This window comes from Schistosoma mansoni, chromosome 2 (genome assembly GCF_000237925.1).
Source record: "Schistosoma mansoni strain Puerto Rico chromosome 2, complete genome".
Lineage (NCBI taxonomy): Eukaryota > Metazoa > Platyhelminthes > Trematoda > Strigeidida > Schistosomatidae > Schistosoma > Schistosoma mansoni.
The window spans coordinates 19,924,237-19,947,102 of record NC_031496.1 but is presented as its reverse complement, the minus strand read 5'-3'; the positions used below and the strand labels follow the sequence as shown (position 1 = coordinate 19,947,102).

Here is a 22,866-nt window from a genome sequence, read left to right as displayed (position 1 = left end):
GTCAGACAACTATATGACACAACGAAGAAAGTAACAGGGAAATAACTACTATGTTCCTACACTTTTCCGCCTGATTCGGTAAACATTCGTCCTCCACTATGCCATTTTCTTAGTGCTTAAACTTTGATTGGCAACTCATACTTGAAACTATCATCATTTGAAGTATTGCGTCGGTGTATTACCACCAGTCAATAATTCGTCACCACCTGATAGTCTTGTACAGTGTTACTTATGGAAATAGTGTTTCCCAACAGGATGTGAAGCATAGAGCATCATGTGAAACATTTCATTTTATCTAAAATTAAACTTTAATTAGCTTCACATTATAAAAGTAGAGAGGTTGGGGTTACTAACCAGAAGACATTACTGATGAAGGCGATGACTTCAACTCACTCATGTCTGTGGGACAGAACATCTTGTTTGTTTCAGGCTCTTTATGATCAAGCCCGATGCAATCAGTGATACTGATGTTGTCCTCCTAGGCATACCAATCTCTGTCTTGTTTCCAACCTTATGTGCAACTCACAATTTTTCTAAGATAACCTATAACATACTAACACAAACGTTCACTTTATGACCTAGTGACTTACATCAGATGGAAAGAAGGAGAACTAATCAATTTTTATTCTAGTGAACAGTCCTCCTTATTCTAGCTCCAACTTCCCTCCATCATTCAAACCCATTCCACATTGTTAAAAATCACAAATCATAGTTCATTATTACTGTATTCTGTAAAGGCTCTAACCACACTTCACTCTAGCAACAGCAGCTAATATAAATTCTGTCTACTAAAATATCATACCTTTGTATGTTCCACTAAAAATTGCTATGTATTGTTTAAGGTTTATATTCAAATGCCCTACTGCTCCTTTGTTTTTCTTTTTTCAGTGTCACACTCTCAGTGCATGGCTATGGAGCTTCCTACACCTGAAGCAAACATGACATCAGCATCTTTAAGGGTCACAGCCCATACCTGGTGCCATTTATATCTACTTTATAATAGCTATAAACTTCTTAAAAAGTTGTGCTGCATAATTACTTAGCAAGATCAGAATTCTAATACAACAACGGCTGGTTTGGACATGGTTTGAGTTTCCCACAGTCACAGCGTGGACGCGATATCATTTTTGAAACAGATTATAAAAGCTGCACTCACAGGGTAGTACTAAAACATAAACCTGATTAATAACTCTCTGTCACAACTGTACGAATGTACAGTCTTTTATTTTTACTTATATTTTATCTATTTTGCAAACCTATTTGGGAAGCATCATCCACGCAAACCTATGCCGTAAATTATAGATCATGCTTGTAAAAATGGCGTGTACCTGCTTTAACAGAAATATGTTAAACAAAACATAACTGCACGTGTCCTCGATGAAAATTAACATACATAAACAATAGGGTAGATCCAAGGATGAATAGTGTAACATTGGCAACACTGTAGGATAGAAACGACCCTCGATTTGAAATTGTGGAATAATTGATTGTTTGAATCAATACCTTTAATTGGGTAGTTGCAATTAGTTAGAAGCCATTTGAGTCAAGAATATACACGCATCTTATTGGGGGATTTACTCCAACAACAATTGCAGCCAACTAATCGAGTTATCACTACAGTAGCATTACTAGCGTTAAGTGGATTTGCAGAGCGTCTACTCAATCGTTATATACACACAGAATGACACAGCATGGATTCGAAATAATATTATTATCTTTCTGAGCAATTTCATGTCAATAGGACTTCTCGTAAGTGAAAACAGGAAGTTTTCGTGGAAAAGAAGTAACTAAAGAAGTTTCAGATTGACATTAAACGGGAAAAAATTCATGCCGAAAACTTAGGTCTGTGGGGAAACGTGTCGTTCCTCGGGGAAATTCACTAACAACTGAAGAGTCTAGCCTGATTATGTAGAGTATCCTGAAGTTCGCATTTAAACACGAGCTTTGGCTAGTGCTTGTGTTTTGGCTGTGATTATTACCTACGTATTCAACTTAACCAAGTAAGACGTCCACAGGACCATAATAAAAAGGAGCAGGATTTCTATCGGTTTATGAGGCATTTTCTTAGAATTTGTGGAATTAGTCTTTGATGCCGCTTGGGTCCTTCGGGCAGGCTGGTGTACTACGATGAACAATTGGCACTGGTATCGAATTGAAAGTTTCTGACACAAAATCTATACAATATATCGGTTATTTATATTATTCATGGAGTAAGAAGCGAATAACGTCTTCCAAGATGTCACTATTAGTGTTAAGTAACTGTGCAGTCACTTAACACTACAAATATTGAAGATACCACAAGTATTTGTCGTTTGACAACAAGTTAAACAGCAACATCTTCTACAATCAAATCGTGGCCCATCCAGTGAAATCAAAACACAGAAGCGAGGAGGTTCGAAATTATTTTTGATAGGTTATCAATATATCGAGAAGTGACTAATCTAGACTGGCCTGCGATTGCAGGTGATGTTGAGCACGGAGTTCTCACTCGTAATCTGGTGCTAATGCATAACCGAGCGCCTTCAGATAGATGAGTCTATTAAAATTGATGTGGTCAGCATCCAATGTCGAAGGCTTACAAAGCTATTGATTCCAGGGATTGATTTACGGCTGCAGTATCATTTTTAGTGTACATTAAGTGATAAATTTACAGTGGTATCTCAAATCATCAGTTACGTTAGGATAAGTTATCTTCCACTCTGATCTTCGCCCGGCAATCTCTGAGATTATCAGCCAACTGTCCAAAAAGCAAAATGAAATAAATGTAGACAGTGATTTAGCTGTTCTACAAAAGTTATCGATGACTGAAATGCCCTGCTCGGAAAAGAGAGATGGTATCTCATTATAATTTTTATAGCGAAGTGGCCATTTTCTTAAGCACTTACTACAGTAGTTAACTTGGGTCAATTAAGCTACAATCCTCACTTGAGACCGATTACTTATTGAATATTGGTTAAAGATCCTTGCCAGTTATTCTAGTTGTGCGTTGCTTGCTGCTAAATGAAGGACGAAGATGCACTTGCAGATTTCCTAGCTCATAAAAAGCGTCTAACAGATATATTTTTTCCCAATTCAAAATCAGCTATTATTCATCAGTGGGTTATCTTTAATATTCAGTATTACGATTCTGACAGTGATACGAGTGCTTACGATGAATTTTGGAAATTTTTGCTAAGATTACAGAAAATTGTCAGAAAGAGTTGTTCTGAAGGTTTGTCAAACTTCAACTATTATTTTTAAAGGTCTTGATGGGTGCCTCTTAAGTAAGAAGTCGAAGTTAAACATTCGAACTAGCAATTATCGTTTGGAGGACTATGTTAGACATAGCGATGTGTCAAGTAATTAAATTTAAATTTAGGCCTCACTAAAAGGACATTCTCACAGATCTCTTGCTCGTTCAGAGCTCGACTGCTTTCATCTTATATATGACATGTATCTCGATTTTCTTCTGAAGCGCAAGGTACATTTATTTCTTAATTGTCATATGAAAAATATTCTTCGAAACCATTTGTTGACTCCATACTATTTTGTGGTCTCATCTTCGTAAAAGCGTTCTGGTATCGTCTTTAATGTTAAGGCAAATCTTCGAGTAGAGGCGATATTTCTAATTAAGTGTGTAAAGCAAACACGTGTGATGTTCGGATGAGACATGATAATCCGAATTTTCGAAAGGCTTACAGACTAAGCGTGTTAAGTGATACCTTCGGGATCGGTTACGCTTTTTGGCTAGAGATGGTGAGACTATAATTTATGGACGATCTTTGAGCGACGCCAAAGTAACCTTGAGAGTGTCCATCTACTTACTAGGGCTAAATGAGGGTTATAAAACAATTTGAAGAATAACGATTATGATTCACAGTTGACGGTTAGGGTAAGGAATTAGATTTACGGTTTTTCGTCACGAACTGACATCAGCTAAAATGCTAAGACGCTATTTAGCCAAATATGTGAGTGAACTTTGTACCGAAATTTGCTATCCTAAATCTGATTGATTCTGACCGTATCCTATGTCGTTTCGAAGCATTTAATGATTTCTCATCCATACTAAGCATTCTAGATCTAAAATCGTGTCACCGACAACATCTTGAAGATAGGTTATAAGAAAATAAGTTTATTGGTGAAGATAGCCATATTTTGCCAACTTAAGTATATGAATTTTGTTTTATGCTGTCAATTGACATATATGCTACCGTAATCGTGTTTAGTCGGTTGACGATCGTTGTCCATGTGTATGAAATACGTTTACCATTTAAACTTAAATTAACTTCGTAAACATGATAGAAATCTGTTTAAACCATTAGAAGTAGTTGCAGATCTTGTTCCTGTGGGATTTTTTTGTGATGATGTGCAGTCAGATGGAATCAGTCTACATATAGTGAAAGATACAAAGATTCATTCCAATCTGGACCACCTTCAAAGCCGTCGCGTTACTAGTCTGGGCGTGGATTGGATGTGCAATTATGCTTAGTGCTTGTAAGCTTGGTACTGTTAACTTGAGCATGTTTGGCGGTTTGCTGTACTATCGACGTTCTCGAAGGACCATGCACTCCGATGTTAATGATACTTTAATCATTACGATACTGAAGCGAATGTTTCAAATATTGGAACATGATGGATTTCATCACAGTGGTTTTCATATCATACGATATTTGCTGACTCTGAGATAGGATGGGAAAATCAAACCGATATTGTTTACTATATCGCATAGAGAAATGAATGATAGGCTGATATCTGTTGGTCTATTATTGTTCTGTTGGTAGAATTTTAGAAACTACGCACCTCAGCAGCATGAAATGTTATCAGACATAGCCGAAAATATAGATCTCTGGCTGTCACTTTTAAGTTCATTTTTGTATTGGTTGTTTGAATCTTCCCTGAGTACACAACTCTGGGGAGCAAATACATCCAGCTGACGAGTCCAGAATAGGGCGAAACATGCGTCATGGATTCCACTGCCAGCCACCATCCATCACTGCTTATGATGATCACGCCTTAGTTTTCCATTGGGTTCTTCACTGAAGTAAGATATACGTATTATTTGAAAAGTAGCATTAGTTTTTTCCCACCTAATTAAAGTGTATTTTTGAATACATAGTATTCTTATTTATATATCGGTTTCGCGATACTTTCCTGTTTTATTCACCATATCATTTTGCTTTGTTTGATGCCGTTTTAGTCCCATTTTGTACCAAACGTTTTATAATATAAAGTTAGGAATAATAGTTCATTTGTATATTAATGTTCCTTACCGTCATCGATAAGTAGTAATAGATAATAATCTCATCTATGGTAAAATTTGAAGTAGGTTATCTAATTAATATGTTTAAACTTCACTTATGTCATCAAGACAAATTAAATGTACCGAGTTATATAGTAAAGTCATTAAACCACTATACTATCTCATTTCAGTTAATAACAAACCCAAACATTACGACAACACTAACCTTGGAAAATGTGACTTTTTGTTTTAAGTATTCTTACAAGGGCATTGAGGATGTTCGGAAGAAAGAATTTTGTCTGTATTTTCAGTTAACTGTATTGTATTAGATGCTTTGAGTCAGCTTTAGTAAATCTAGAAAAAAGATCAACCAAATCAAATTAAGTGTGCTACTTTTGAATTTTTAGTATTTTAGTTTAGCTCGCACAACGTCCACATTTATGTACTAGGCTTTGAGCTACACAGTTTGTGTAGTACCCAAACAAAAGTAATTGTATCTGTGTTCTAACATGTAAGTTACTGGTTAGGGGGTTAGTGTTTCGACCACCAAGCCTCTGCGTTTCTTCTAAAATGACATTCATGACGAATTTATAGTATGGAGTCAACATTATTAATTAAACCCATCCGACTCAAATATTTCTATTGAGAACAACTGAAGGGAATTTTCTTCTAACATCTATAACTTCAACCATCATTTCAGTCAAGAACTGGCTTTTTTTCCTGGTTTATGTTTGTTGAAGCTGTCTTAAGTGTATTAAAGATAAAGCAACGCTATCAATGTCTAGTCAAACAAGCTATATAATTGATGCAGCCACAAGTTTGTCTGAATCGTCTATAATTTTGATTACTACACATAACTGCTGTAAAAACGACCCAACAAGCCGTCTTTTTCGGCTGCTTTTCCGTGACAGCTAGACATTTTCGATACTGCGAGTAAAAATCCAATAAGAACATCAGTAACCTATCATCTTAATTTCCTTTTCCAATCGTCTGCGACATTTAATTACATTTGAGGAAGGAGTAGTCATGTTAGTTATATCTGTTGGTAATAGATGGTTACATTTATGATATTTTGTATCTGTATTCAACAAATTATTAGTCAACTAATGTCAAGTACTACTCAGTTTAATATATACATGTCTGAATACTAACCAGTGTAAATCATTTTAAAATTAGTGTATTCATTTAGCGCCTTCGTGTTCCTATTCCCATTATTCGATTCACGGTTTTCTTGTTGAAGTACCAATAACAACAGTTGTAGTCGTTGTACTCTTAACAGGTTCAAGAAATTTTTTAATACCGCTAATTACCACCGTATTCTTTGTTTCTTTTGTTCTCACATCATGATTTCCGATGTGATATTATTTATTTATTTAAACATAAATATTGGTACAAGGAAGCACCACATACATATGCGCCGCGCAAATCTCATTTGATTTGTGTGAGGGCTGGGATACTGCCCAGGTGCCCAAACTGAAGCAGGTGGTAGGGGGCCACACCCGGAGCCTTCGACCTAAAGGTCTTATCCAAAAGGCAGTGGAGCATCGTGAGGAGATGCAGTCCCATGGTAGCCGATGACCAACGATTGATTCATATGCCATTTGTTCCCTCAGGATACTGGAGCCCATGTGCACCATTGGTTTGGAATCAGGGTCTTCCAACTCCCCTAGGTAGATCCTCCACATCCACCAACCCGGTTAAAGCGCCGGACATTCGCTTTTCGTCCTCTCAATTTAGTAAACAACAGTAATGCCACGAGAAGGCAGTGAGTAGGACTTCCCTGGCAGAGGCTATATGCGCGTGGCCATGTGAGAGCATTTCGAGAGGGAGAGCAGACTCTCCCTGTACCGTACCAGGGCATTCGGGGGCATGTGATGCATAGTATAGGCATTGAAATATTCGGAATACAGTTTAAATCTCTCTTTTGACAGACTAGAGTTGCTAGTTCGTTAGGTCATACAGTTAGCACCAACTACAATAGTCGGGGTTAGCGGGAGTTGTTTTAAGCAATTCTTTACCGAAAGGGTATGAAGAAAATTGTGAAGGTAATGACGGGGCTGATGGTCTTGGGTAATCGTTAGTTAAGTGCTTTTCAAAGGAGCAGATGTTTAACAGTCTTTATCTTTACTTATCGTGAGATTATTGGGATAAGATCTAATCATTTATCGATGATGATTGCAGACACACGACTACCTAGATCTTGATAATTAAGGCACAGTATTAAGGAAGGTCCTGATTAGTGTTGGGAAGTTATTCATATTACACGCGGCGAAGCCAACACCAAAACTTTGCCTTGAAACTTAAAACTATTTCTAGTTACTGAAACTATGGTGCTCACTGTTTGTGGTCCTATCGATGTTTAGTCAAGTTTCTTGGTCTGGTAAAATATATCTTTAGGTAAATACAACTTTTTGGACTGGGAATCGGTACCCGCCTACTTCTAAACTCCTATTATAACCCAGAGATACGAGAAAATCTCTCCTGTATTACTATATTCAGTCACGAGGCGTTCGTTTTAAACAATAATCCCCCGTAATTTGTTCCAAACGTCTAAGGAAACGTCTCAACTAGTCTGAAATAAATGAGCTTTGTTTTCGTTTAACATGCAAGATTAATTTATTACTTCTCGCTCTCATTGTAAGGTTAGTCCATAGGTACTTTAATTTGTTTCTCCAAGAGTCATGGCTTTTTCAGGACGGGAGAATATCGAACAACTAAGTGGGGTAGTTTCACACACTTGTATGACTAAAATAGAAAGCTTTTCAAACTGGAAATGATCCGTCTTCATTTACTAAGTTCTAGGTCTTCATTTATTTCTTAATTGTTTTTCTCCAGAAAAAGCATTGATAATTTCACCCAGAGCTGTTTGCAAACATTTAGAAGAAATGTTTATTTTAATCCTCTTTTTTCATGACCACATTTTTTACTTAATAAGTACCTTTTTATTTTAATTATCTATTAGTTCGCTCGAATTGTGAAACTTAGAATAGATCAAAGTGTTCTACCGATCGCTAACTTTAGAACAGAATTATTATCCACACTATCTAAACATCAAGTTGTTATAGTCGCTGGTGATACTGGTTGTGGAAAGTCAACACAAGTACCACAGTACCTATATTATGGTGAATCAAACTTGAATGATACACCTGGACCTAACTCCTATCAAAATATTGCTGTTACTCAACCTCGTCGCATCGCGTGTATTAGTTTGGCCGCACGTGTAAGTACTGAGATGTTGAATGAAAGAGGCTCTAAGGTTGGATATCAAGTAAGTTGGGACGAGATTTTTAAAAATACTTTCTAGTTATCATGAAACTCTTAATTTCAGTAAACAGAACTTACCTTTTATAGGACTAGTTTAAAGTTATATATCTTATTCTCAAATGATTGCGAATATGTGTACTGAAATTCAGGTGCGTTCACTCAACGTGCCCCATGTAGGGGGAGGGGATTCATATCCTGGATTCTACTTCTATCAATAATCCTAATATCGTAATATCTACTGAAGATAAATATACGCAAACAAAAATTTATCAAAATATAATCTTTAGTACTAACAACAGGGAAACACAAACACATAAGTTCACTGTTCTTCTGATACATTCTGGTTGAATAAAGATTTTGACAAATTAAAAAAACATCAGTTTTTGGGTTTCAACTCTTCTTACTCATTCTGAATAATATGATTTTCAGTGCATACTTCAATTAAAGTCTAATATACGAATGAGAACTGATGTGGACTGCTTTCTAAGTTCATATCTCATTGGAAGTGCCAATGTAAGTATATATCATCCAGTGTGTGGTCTCATATTAAATGTAACGTACTTTGCGAATTTCCCTACTAGTTACTACCAAAATTATATCATGATTTCCCTAAAGATAATATCTTGGTGCTTGTATAGAGAATCAGATCTTTTTGATCTGATATGTTATGAAAACCTATGAATAAAAAGGACAGTGATTGGTGATTTTAATTGCCATCAGTTTTCAGAGCGGAATTAAATTTGTTTTCATCTTATTGTATAAATGTATGAATTTATTCTACTAACAAAATACGCCTATATTTTCCTGAAAAAATATTTTGTTAGGTCCGTTTTGAACGAAGTCGTACTAAGGCTACACGAATTCTTTTTCTCACAGAGGGTTTATTGTTACGTCAAATGCAGAGGGATCCATTTCTGAACGACTATGATGTCATCGTTCTTGATGAAGTAAGTAAGAAGGTTATATGCTCAAATATGAAATTTGTTCCATGTAATGCTTTGAATAGACTTATTATAAAACTAAAGATAAATTAGGCGAAATGTATAATTCTGAAAGGAAATTTGTGTTGAGCTTAAGAAATTCAAGCATGAAATTTCTTTTAGTAGTACTATGGATTTTCTTCACACGTAGTTACCAACTTTCCAACATAATTTGGTGAAAACTCCGTATATTATTTAACTATGGGTTATATACTGAATTATATAATCCCTTTGAATTTTAACATTCGGTAGTACGAACAAATGACAGGAATATCACACATAAGTTATCTAAATAAAATTTGTGTTTTATGGATGAACATTTAAACTATCTCATGGAGGGTTAAAAAGACGGGAATTTTATTTACTTAAGAATTTCTGTTGATTGTTCCCAAAGACTGTGGTATCATATCATTTAACCTTTTGAAATCCATTCTTTGATTGATGTAGTACGTTCAAGACATAATTTTCTTTGCCATGTAGTCACCTCTAAAAGTAATATTATTTGATCAATAACAACCTCACTTCTTTTTGTTGAACATCAGAAAAATATCTTCCTTTCATCATCAACCTTCTAAAACAAACAAGCTAAGTATTAAAAATTAATTCCTTCGACTATTCAGTTACTGTTTCACAAGAAATCAATTCCGGAGCGCTGGAACGTATTGAAAATTAATATTTCACTGGTCATTGTAGCCAGAGTACACATCAGGAAAAACACCAAAAAATCCTTCCTTTTAAACTACTAATCGTATAATCTATCTTGTAGAAACTACTCTTTTGGTAATTTATGATGGTTGACAATTGATGAAATTCTAAGAATTGCGGTGGACCTTCGAAATGTTGTGGCTTGAATATATTAAAAATTAATGGATTTATCTAAAATAGACTCGGTTTTGGGCATTTATTTAGCAGAAGCTCGACCAGAAATCCAGACCTTAAGTAACAAAGTTTCGAATAAATTCCCTGGCTCAAAAAATCAAACGAGTTGTTAACACAGTTAATTTTGGCGGAAATATAATCCTTTAGACAACGATTCCTTGAATTCTGGCTGAAAAATTTCCAAAAACCGGCTCGGCTTGTTCAGTTTCATCATTATTTCGTGAACATCAACAGGTGTTATAAAGAAGGCTTCAGAATTTGTTATGAGCAAGTTTTTATTGGTAAAATGATAAATATATTGTTGATTGATAAAGGATGCAATCATCTACGTGGATCCTCAATCGAACTGGTGCTAGAATATAATTCAACTGATAAAGGAATTTAAATATTTCCTATGGCACATACAATATATTAGTACAAAAAATGATCATAATGAAATGTCATTTGAGACGTAAGCGATTATAGGATACTGGTTCTTTCGAAATCATTCACTTGCCAGTGGAATTAAAAGCTGGCTATCAGGCTTAACGTTTCCCCATCATATGAAGATGAAATGTATCTAAAATTTCTTCATGAAAATCCGAAGCAAGTTATGAATACCAAGACTGTTCGGCGTACTACATACACTAGTTTGTTCTATTCTCTAAAAATACCATAGTTACCCTCTTTCATTCCGCACTAAGTATTATAAAGAGTAAAATCATACAGTAACATGCCGATTCATCAAGTCGTTTTCTTTAAGTGAGGTTGATATTGTTTTTATTATCAATTTGACGATAAGGTAACTGTTTTGCTCCAGACATGACAATAAAGCGACAGGAAAATCGTACCTTATTGAGTTAGCTTTCACTCTATACTACTGTCTTTTTCTCCTGGTCTAGCGTTTTTTACCGAAATCCGATAATTGGTGGATTTCTCAAAATATTTTTGACCAAACTACCTTGACATTGTTATCGTCTAACTCAAATTAAGTATTCCATTTGAATTAGAACTTTTGTTGAACTGTTTTATTTCTCAGCTTTCAACGGCCAATTCACGTATACCGCGATGAAATATTTAAGAGAGGTCCGTTTATCTTCAATGTATAGTTTTAACACATGGATAATTCTGAGAGTCATGGTGATTTTTGTGTATCTGAGTCTAACAAATGGTTATAGACGAAATCCCAATTAATACTCTGACTACTTTTTTGTTTAATCAGTAGTCAACTCAACTTTAAAAATAAAAGAGTGAGATTATTTGCCTTCTGTACAAAACTTGTCTGGTTTAGTGGGACATCATTTCTTCACAGTTCCCCACGTTTAATTGTGGCACTACTTCAAATCTAATGGTAACTGGTTTTCATATTGTCTAGTTTTAGTGATGACTTCTTTCATCAATTTTAAATGTGACCACTAATTCAAATAACTGCACATCGCAATACACTTTGTCTCTTTAAGTGGTCACATATCATTATCACTTGCATGAATCACCCAAGGTCAGTTGGATTCAGAGAGTTGTCTTAGGTTCCTGCGAGATTTATTTACAAGTGTTTATAGTAAGTGGCTTTGGTTAAGAAACTCACATTCATACTGGTAAACTCAGCAACAGCGGTCAGCTCTCAAAACAGACAACCACAAAATGGCTAGTTCAATATGGCCGTAAAGATAGAATATACGTTAACTAATGAGGGAACAGTTATTTTATAGTTAAGCAAATACGTTTGAAGTTGGTTGATTTATATTACTAGTCGATTGAAGTTAAATATGTAAGCTATTGGTTGCAGCTCAGTAGTATAATGGTTAAGCGTTCGTGCGAGAGATTAACAGTGCTGGGTTCGTGGATGCACACTACTGAGGAGTCCCATGCTGGGATGAAATAGCCGTCTGGTGGTTATTTAATTAGGATTAGTTCATGATGTTGACAATGGAACTGACAGTTGTTTTGGTTTTGGTGATAGCCTTGTTATATATGTACTGCCTAGGTAAAACCTCCAGTTCACTTGCTTGCTAATTATTTTTAATCCATTATCATATATAAGTACTGTTTAGTATCAATCTTCCTATTCCTATCTTGAACGACCTTTCAAACTTACGAGTGACATATTTTGGGCATATTTAATCTGTAATCACTGTAAATATTCACTATTTAGCGTATAACATCTAATTCGCTCACAACTTATTTCCGTATTTCCAATTTTGGCCATTAGAATACAATAATTATGGATTGAAAACTGTAGGGCCTAAGTTTATAGATGTCAATGCTAAGGTTGAACTTGATAGTTTCAAATAAATTGAGCCTTAGGTAGAAAGTTAATAGTAAATATATTTTTTTGTTATATCCCAATGAGTAGAGAAATCGTATTCCTAACTTTTCGTGACTCAATATAAGACATTTCTTCAGAACCCGGTGATGAAGTTATCTAAGATAATTATTCTCACAAATAGGCCTTGTCTTTTTAAAAAAATATCGATCCGGCAACGCATAATCTTATCCCTAATCCATATGCCTGTCTGGAAGGGTTCATAAATAAGACAAAGGACTTCATATTGTGTTTTTCCACGATTCATCTAATTATTTAAATATAAATAGTCCGACTCGATAAGATTTGGTTTTTATTGAAATCATAAACCGATCAATGTTAGACCATCGAAAATCTGAAAGCACTAGACGGCTGAATTTATACATTAACACTGTTGGATACCGGGTTAGTGGTTTAGTGCTTAAGCGTTCGCGCGGGATCAAAGATCCTAGTTACAAGTCCCGTGTGCGGGATCGTGGATGCACACTTCTGAAAAGTCTCATGATAAAACGAAATCGCCATCCAGTGCGTTCAGATTTTCGATAGTAATCTAACATTAATCGGTCCATGATTTCAGTGAAACTCGACAATCTCCACAACTCCATACTCAAAAAATTTAATCTGTAATGGAGAAAATTCCTACTTTTGGTCGATTTGAAATTGGCTTAGTATTTGTATCTTTCCGGCATTACATTTATATTTGATTCGATGAACAACTTTATTTCAAAAATGATGGTGTTAACAGCTGATTATGTCTTCTCTTATTTTCTTCTTATGGTGTTTTTTTAGCCAGTATTGCGCTTAATTCATCTCGTTTCCTAACTCTTCTTAATCATTATATGACTTAAAACAGTAAATATAGCTTTACTTTCTCATTTCCCGTTTTTGTCAATCATCTGATGATAAGAACGATTGAAAACTAAGTAAAGGTCCTACGTACCTTTTTTTCTTACTATTAGTATTCCTTAGTTTAATGTAAGTTATATATATATATATATATATATATATATATATATGACAGCAGTAATAATACTGAAATACTATTATTTCTTGAACAGGTACATGAACGTCACTGGCAAACTGATTGTTTATTAGGACTTGTTAAATGTCTTATAGTTGTCCGTCCAAAACTTCGTGTAGTTCTAATGTCAGCTACAATAAATGTTAACACATTTGCTAAATTTTTCAATGATTGCCCAATTATACAGGTAAATTTCTTTTACTTTCGTATTAAACTTATGGTATAAAATAATTTAGAATGAAATAATAGTGAAAATCTATGTAGAGCAAACTAGTGGTTTTGATGTTCATTCATTGTTATGAAAGGACCTGGGAAGAATGTGTATCGATACGTGTCGTCATACTTCATATCAGCGCGGTGTGCGCATCGTAGAAAATTTCCTGTATTAGATGTAAAAAAAAGAAAGATCTAAATATGAGAAATACAGTACGAGGAAATACTATAGGTAGGAGAGTGAAACTTAAGGAGTGACACTCCATTCATGATTTAAAAGAAGAAAAATATGAAGAATGAATGCAACTGTACCATTATAACTAACGTTGAACCCTGATTTCAATAGTTGAATGATGTCTTATCCGCATTGTTTGGTGATTGATGTTTCCTTCCCATATTAGAATCTATGTTTAGGGTAATATTCGTATGGAAGTTTAGAACTGGAATTTATATTTACTTGTTTGTAACACTTTTGGCTTCATGTTCTCAGGAGGTCGAATGGAATTTACTTTGGTCATTTTAATTCAAAGTTGTTAGAACATGAAGTTGAATTGTCTAATGGAGATCTAAGAAGTTCAATTTCATGTTAAGCCTGATTCTGACTTGTATTTTAGTTACTAAACTATCTAGTTGAGAAAAAAAACTACTGAAATGACTTGTTTAAAGTTCTATTCGGGATGTGTTGAGTGTGTGACGGATTCCTGAAGAAGTTCCCAACAAAATATATGCCTGATTTTAGGAAGAAATAAGAAGTTAGTCTTTTTCTTGAAGAATTAGAGTTTTTAAACTTGTAAGTAAGCGTAAGGTTTCTGGCGATCTCATCTCTACGTTTATTTTAGAAGTAATTGTTTCCACAGTGAGTTTTAAGAAGTGTTTTGCTAAGCTAGGTGTCGTGTTTCTAAATTCCATCCTTTATGATGCGTAAACTGGGACGCTACACATTTAGACAACATTCAGCATAGGAATCTTCCGAAAATGTCTATGAAGAATTCGTTTAGTTCATGCGTTTTCGAATCTTTATTCTACATACAAAGAACTTTGTGAGTGCTCTTTCCTGCAGACTAAGTTACTATCTCAAAAAATCTAATGAACCCTCTTTCATTAAGTTATCTCCTTGCAAGTTATAATCATTTATCTTAGGTTTTTCCAGTTAACATTTTCTGTTTACATATGACTCCTCTTTGTTCACTTTAAACTGGCTTGTCTCCATATTATCCTTACTTTATATATCTTAACACGACCATTCGGGATCATTTCCCTTGCTCATTATTCAATGTTGATTCCTTTAGTCTGTTAACCAAAGTATCTGTGATAACATTTTGCTCACAAAACTTTGTATATGACTAAGTATGAATTGTTAATAGGTTCCTGGACGTCTTTACCCCATCGATTTGCACTACATTCCACTTAGCCCAGTTGAAATTGCCAACACAACTGACAGAATTGATCCTGCGCCGTATATTCGTTTACTAAGACGAATCGACGTAACATATCCTGCTACTGAACGAGGCGATCTCTTGATCTTTTTATCTGGAATGGCTGATATTCAAGTAAGTTGTTATTTTGTTTACCTTCTCATTTCATTTTTCGTGTAATTACAGGTGACAGATTAAAAGCTGCTGTCCATTTGATGAAAATTTATATGAAGCAAATACTAATGAGATAGAAAATTCATGTTGTCATCCACATTTTTATTCTGTCGGTAACATCATATCAGTATCCCAGTGACCTGTTATCACCAACTCAATGCTTATTATGAGATTATTTTAGTTTGGCTCGGAAGCCACACAAAGTTTGACGTATACAAGAACACGAACTACTTATAAGTAGGACATTAAATAGGAATAATATAATTGTGAAGTAATAAAAGCTGTGAAATTTCTGAAAATTCATGCTGTAATGTATGATTTTGCAGATGATAACCGGGTTAAATGCATTATAATCAAACATTAAAATTATCGAGTATAAATAGGTACATGGTTCTCCGAGTTCATTATACACTGAATAGGTCATCCAATCAATGTTAACAAAAAGTCTAAACTAGGTATGTTTAAGAGATATGTGATGTGAAGTGATGAGTGTTCATATAACATATTGTGATGTGAAGTGATGAGTGTTCATATAATATATTGTATAGAAAAACGTAAGAGGTGAGAGGCGAAAATTACATTCACATTATATATTGTCTCTTATCAGTGAATTTATAAGGAAACATTCGCTGAGATTTTACAAATATATTATTCCTATTTAATGTCTTACATCAACTCGGCGCTCAAATACTGTGAAACTATTCGTTCTAATTTAGACGAGAGTTCTTATATACTTATAAGTAGTTTAAAACGGAATGTAAAGTTATTAGATTGTGAAGTAATAAAAGCTGTGAAATTTCTGAAAATTCATGCTGTAATGTATGATTTTGCAGATGATAACCGGGTTAAATGCCTAAAAAACTAAATTGATACTTTATGCGTAAGGTTTCTGACTTGGAAAAGCTAGACTTTGTCGACATTATATTGAATGTAGAAGTAGTTAAATAAACTGTGCCTTTCCAATCAATATTTTTGCTCATTTTAATGACTTTGAAGTTCTTTTCATTTAGAGGTCAAGGTTCATCGTAGTATCTTTTGCTTTTTTTTAGATACTATCCTTAATCTAGTACAACTGAGCCAAAAATTATTTATTTATTACTTTATTGGCAGTTTAAAATACTTTAGAAACGATAATGTGACCCATAAAACCGTGCATAAAACGTCTCATTTTTTCTTATCTTTGTTTCTCTTTCTTTTTCTAATACCCAAACTGTGATAATATTTTATTTATGCTATTTTCCTTTAAAATAACACGGTTCTAACGTCATTCTGTTTCTTCCTTTCTTTTTTGTTGTGAAAGGCAATAATGGAACCAGCTAAAGCATATGCTGAAGAAACAAAACGATGGATTATTTTACCACTACACAGTGCATTATCTGCGTCAGATCAAGAGAAAGTCTTTCATGTTGCTCCAGACTGTGTACGTAAATGTATTTTATCAACAAATATCGCTGAAACCTCTCTAACTATAGATGGAATAAGGTGTGTTTCACATATTGAAAACTGGTAATTATTATAAACTGTTCTGTCTCGTATCATTTGTGCAAATGTTATTCGACAGCCCACTTTTTAGAAACATAAATGAGTAGATCAGTCTTGAATAAATCCTATCCTATCTATCGTATATAAACGATCTCAATTGGATAACCATTTTTTCTTTCTTGTGTTCGAAAGTATTATCAGTTTATCTCTGGTTGATTTATTTCTGAGATGGCTTCCCCTTAAGTTATTTAGAAATTATTCATTTCGATTGTCACCTATTATTGACTGGATCGAGTTGCTGGAGGTCCAAGTAGTTAAAATTTTTCTCTCCCAAGTTCCCAATTATGAACTTAGCCCTGAACAAATGAAATGGTCATCCAGTTAGCTTTACTAATGCTATTGATTGATGTGTTTCTCATCTATAGGGAGTGCCTGTTATGTTTGTGTTTTACTCTTAATTACTGGAGACAAACATATTACAGCTCTCGACCCAATATTTCACTTCTAGTAAGCCCACACTAAAGTTTTGGAAATTTTTCCATGTGTGCACGTTCCCAAGTTGTGAGGTTTCAAATCATTGAATTATTGATACGAAGAGTTTGCACTTTCAAAAGATTTATTATATCTTCCAGGATCTGGGAATAAACTGCGAATCGAATTCCAAGAGTTTTATTTTTGAGGAAGCTTTCATAAATACACAAGAAGTCATTATCAATTAATTTTAGCACAGAAAACATAACCCACCGGAAACATCCAACTAAACTTTACATTTTTAGATTATATAGTATCCTCATTATTTTCAGTTTGAATTTGAATCGTCTCTTAATATGTGTGATTCTTTGTTGTCTTTTTTTTAAACAAACACAAATTTCGTCCTTAAAGATTTGTAGCTGATTCCGGCAAAGTCAAAGAATTGAGTTGGGATTCTAAAGCACGAATGCGTTGTTTAAAAGAATTTTCAATATCTAAAGCAAGCGCTAATCAACGTAAAGGCCGTGCTGGTCGTACAGGTCCTGGTGTTTGTTATCGTTTCTATACTCAAGAGGATTATGATAATTTTGAGGTAAATGAACCAAACTGATATTTTCTTTGATTTATTCCATTTTGTAGTGTCACGAAATAATAATATGAGATCTACGTATACAGCTTTCAGTTTGTGGAACGAATTGCTTATCGTTTTCTCGTGAATTTTGTATATCTTATCATGAATAACTAAATTCAGAGCATTGTAACTAATACGTTTTGCGTTGTTAAAATGTTTAACAAAGTAGTAGTCATTAGATAATGCAAATTAATGCTGTCAGAGAAATAGGCTTTTCCTCGGAATAAATAATACATTTATGCATACGATATTAACATCGAAGTAAACATGAATACGTATCATTTAACACTTAGGCGATTGCTGGATACAAGTTTCTTCAGTCACCCACACATCAAAGACATGGGCATCAATCTTAATTCTTGCCCATTTATTTCACCTCCCTTTTAAACAAAATACTGATGTGAAAGCCTAGATTATTTTGCAACGCTTGGTATAGATTGATGACTTTAGTTATTTATGGGATGTTTTTTCGTATTCAACAATTAAGTGTCAGGGTATGTGTAAGTCTACACAAAAGTTGAGGAAGAACCGAAATATGTTTATGAGATTGGGACACTTCGTAGATTTCAAACACGGATCCATTCATGTTCTTTAATCTGATTGATCAAACTCATAAACATTACCGTCTTCATATTTCTTTTATAAGTTTCCGGGACGTTAAGGTCACTTATAATTCAATTAATAACTTTGAATTCGTATTGTTAAAATAACTTCTAAGTCAAGCTCCTGTTGTATTGCCCCCTTTTTATTTTCTTGGGATTCGTAGATTGATGATAGTCTGTAAGTCAAACAAGTAGTCAGCATTGTAGCCTCCCCATGCGTACAATTAAAAATATATAAGGCAGTTACCTAAAATTGATTTTGAGTTATTCAGCTGAAAGTAATTCACCGCAAATCCAGTTGAATTTCATTACTGAAAGTTTTCAATCATATTTCATGTATTTAAAGGCTGTGGAGAAATTACTAACATTTCGTATCACTTATGTCCTCTATTTGTTTTATTTTTAGGCATTTAGTACCCCGGAAATTCGTCGTGTTCCTTTAGAAACACTTGTTCTACAGATGTTGGTCATGGGTTTACCAGATATCAAAAAATTCCCTTTCATTGACCCACCTGAAATGAAATGCATTGATGAAGCACTTGACATATTAAAGGTATGCTTAATCTCTATGTAATTAGTTTATTCAATAATAAGCCAAATTAATTATCCTAGCAATTATCATAGTAAGATTCTAATTAAAATATTTCTTCAATACCATTCGTAATCGTTGAAATATCATTCAAAGTTCATTGTAATGTATTCTTACTGAATTCACGCATTATATTTTTTAATTTTAAAAACATTAGTTGTAGTTTGTTTGATCTGTCCCACTTTGATATGATTGTTACCTTTAACGTTAACGGTTTACAGGGAATCCAGTAAGACTTGATAGTTAAGAGAATGTTTGGTAGCTTGTTAATAGTTTCATCTGGTCAACATATCTCTTGTAATTGTAAGAGTTAAAGCGGTGATTAAAAAACAGATGCTAATCGAACCTCCGCAATCTATTTGATAAATTACCCAGTGTTTGAAATTGTGAATCCTGGTTATAAAACTCATTAAGAGGAGAAATACTGAGTTTCATGTATACCTTGCTGACCATTTGTTAAATGTTATAAAGTGTGTTTATAATTGTACAAGTAGCCACTATCAATTATCTGTTTTTTTACATGGTCTGTACTACACATGAATATTAGTTGGACATGGCATTCAGAATCAAAGACTGCTAAACAGATGTTTTTATTTGTTCTAAATGAATGAGTCGAATTCTATCCTTTTCATTAACTAATAGCTGAGTTCGATATATATATTTGTCTAGAATTATCTATATAAGTGAATCATCGGCTGGTAAAGTTTTTACTCATTTACACGGAGTTTGTTTGGCCTTACCAACTTAGGCTGGAGAAAAGTTCAACTGTATATTAAAAAACCAAAGTATACTGCACATCAGTATCAACTTCAATGTGAAACATGTCTCCTTCAGGCAGAATATATGCTTAAGTTGCTAATAATTCGATCATAGATATATTCAAAGCCTTACTGTTATTTAGCAGGTCTACCGAGTGAATAATGTCGAAGTTAGACACATAACACGAGATAAAGGTGGTAAGACAATTAGTGACGCTATAAGCCTTCATCAGCTGAACCAACTAGTGCTTACTCCGACATCCTATGCTGGCTATAATAGGATTAGATTGGAAGGACGTGTCAGTTATTGAAACCGATGGTTAGACTGACCTGCCCGAGGAGATACAGATATCTAGGTTAGAGACCTTAAGTGCAACACAGCAATACAGATGCCCCCAAATGCCCTGGAACGGCCTCTCGAAATGCTCCCATATGGCCACGAATATACTGCCTCTGCCAGGGAAGTCTTACTCACTTCCTTCTAGTGGCGGGAGTGTTGTTTACGAAATTGAGAAGACGAAAGGCGAATGTCCGGAGCTTTAACCAGGTTGGTGGACGCGGAAGGTCCACCTGGGGGAGTTGGGAAACCCTGATTTCAAACCAATGGTGCACATGGGCTTTGGTACCCTGAAGGAACAAATGGCGTATGAACCAATTATTGGTGACCGGCTACCATGGGACTGCATTTCCTCACGATGCTCCACTGCCTTGTGGATCAGATCTTTAGCTCAAAGACTCGGGGTGTGGACCCCTAAGAAATCCACCTGCTTCGGTCTGAGCACTCGGGCAGTATCATAGCCCTCACACAATTAAAATGAAATGACAATGATTTCTGGATATACTACTCACACTCCTTGTGTAGCGCATATGTGTCTGGTGCATCCTTGTACCAATATTTATGTGTTCAAATAAATAAATAAGTAAGCGATACAGACATTCATTGTTTAACCTCCTCTGGATCTTTAATTTTGACACTACTTCACACTCAACACTCTCCGATTTCATTCATTCTCCAAGAACTATATCTTCTGTTTGTTTACTTTACCATCACCATTACTACTATAATTTAGACTCTCTTACTTTTCATTTTATCGATTTCCTCTCATTGTTCTAGTGTTAAGGTATAGTGAATTGCGTCAATTCTCATTTGTGTCGGATTTTTTATGTTGTTTATGACTGATTGACTAAATTCTCACGTAATATCTCCCAGTGTAGTAGCATACAGCACCTTTATTAAAAAGAACCATTAGTGTTGTAGTGAACAGAACACTAGTTGGGAACAATCGAATGTATTTAAGCAAATATTACAGACTATCTCAGTAAATTCTGATTACCAAACAATGAACAGTCAATTTGCAAATTAACAAACAATTGTTTCAATCTTCACTGTGTCTCCTCTTATTCCATTGCTCATGCATTTTCCAGACGATTGCGCTTCATTTCCGTTCTTTTCTCATCGGTCTTCTGCCAAAATACATTCTATGTCTGACCCACACCATATACTACTTATATGGATATAAGTAGACCACACCACAGTGTCATACAATTTCGATTCTTTTTAAGCCTCTTTTTATTTTATTATCGTTTGTGTTTTATTGTCAGCATTGCCAGAAATGAGTGCTAGAGGTATAGATGTGATGCCGAATATTAAACTTTTCGGCCTTCATCGTGAACTTGGTACAGGCTAATCAGATCCTAACGAAGTCAGTCGGTGATCATCATCCACTATTATTTTAGATATTCCATATTATCCGATAAATAGTTACTAATCTAAGATCGACAAGAATTGTAACCACTTTCATCTATGAAAGTATACTGTTGAAGATAGTCAAGACATCTGTGTGTGTAGATCATTCTAAATATCGACTGGGGTATAGCAGGCAAGATAAGTCTTCGTTTAGAACCAATCTAATGTAGTATATACCACTGTGAGGTTACTTACAACTCTATTGAGACTTCATTTTGTTAACAAAATTTATTTATACGATAGTTGCAGGATTAGGGGCTCCGTAATTGAAAATATTAAACAGGTTTTTGTATATATTACCAGTATTTTCGTAAGATTGTTTGAGATTGACAGTTGAAAATGGATCAATAACTCTTGATTAATAAAGTAGCACCTTGAAATAAAGCATCGTTTGAATATCACTGATGAGTTTTATTTACATTTTTTGAGTGATTTTATACTGTTTAACTAATTGAATTCAGTAGTCAGAAATTCTCTAATTAGGTTTTGTTACGTCCTTGAATCTGTCTACCCACTTAGTGCCGAGTATAATGTAGATTAAGACCTTGACACGATAGGCTGACTGGCTTAACCTTGAGGCTAATATGCGTGAGTTCGAAGTGGGGGTAGAGAGACGAAAACTATCCTATCCCTGATTGGCTGGCAAGCACGCGCGCGCGAGAGAGAGAGAAGACAAAGACAGCTGGAACACTAATCACTTTATTCCAACCCCGATCTAGCACTCGAATTCCCAATTCAGATTAGGGTGAAAAGTTACATGAATAAATAGATGAATAGGCTGACCACAACGTATAATAATCAGAAAAATACAATTATGTCCAAAACTGGGGGATTATAGTAGAAAATAGGGTACAAAAGATTACGTCTAAATGACATTAGCTTTAGAACAGAAAATGCTATGGCAATGAGTTATACATCAAACGAAAGCTTATGATCTGTAGGATAAGCTAGGGACAAAAGTAAATGTTACAGTTTTACAAGCTTTGAATTAAATGAATTAACGTCCCCAAAAATAGCTTCCGTGATTTGTTAAGGCTTCTTGTTTTGCGGTTCACATCAGGTTTCGTGTTGGATTAGCACTGATCAGCAAGGCATATCTGCAATCTTAAGGAAAATAATGACCTTGTAGAGAATTAAACCT

At 34.7% G+C, this 22,866-nt stretch overlaps 1 protein-coding gene across 1 annotated transcript in view; it reads left to right on the top strand.

Moving 5' to 3' along the window:
* Positions 1-3,000: 3,000 nt before the first annotated feature.
* Positions 3,001-22,866, top strand: part of Smp_147330 (putative atp-dependent RNA helicase) — a gene marked incomplete at its 5' end in the record, with an annotated part of 56,595 nt that continues 36,729 nt past the window's right edge. The window contains 10 exons of the mRNA XM_018796015.1: positions 3,001-3,211; positions 3,243-3,338; positions 3,372-3,460; positions 8,181-8,486; positions 9,307-9,429; positions 13,681-13,830; positions 15,221-15,406; positions 16,746-16,927; positions 17,810-17,990; positions 19,038-19,184. Of these exons, the coding sequence (XP_018650270.1) occupies positions 3,001-3,211; positions 3,243-3,338; positions 3,372-3,460; positions 8,181-8,486; positions 9,307-9,429; positions 13,681-13,830; positions 15,221-15,406; positions 16,746-16,927; positions 17,810-17,990; positions 19,038-19,184 (1,671 nt within the window). The remainder of the gene's footprint in view (positions 3,212-3,242; positions 3,339-3,371; positions 3,461-8,180; positions 8,487-9,306; positions 9,430-13,680; positions 13,831-15,220; positions 15,407-16,745; positions 16,928-17,809; positions 17,991-19,037; positions 19,185-22,866) is intronic.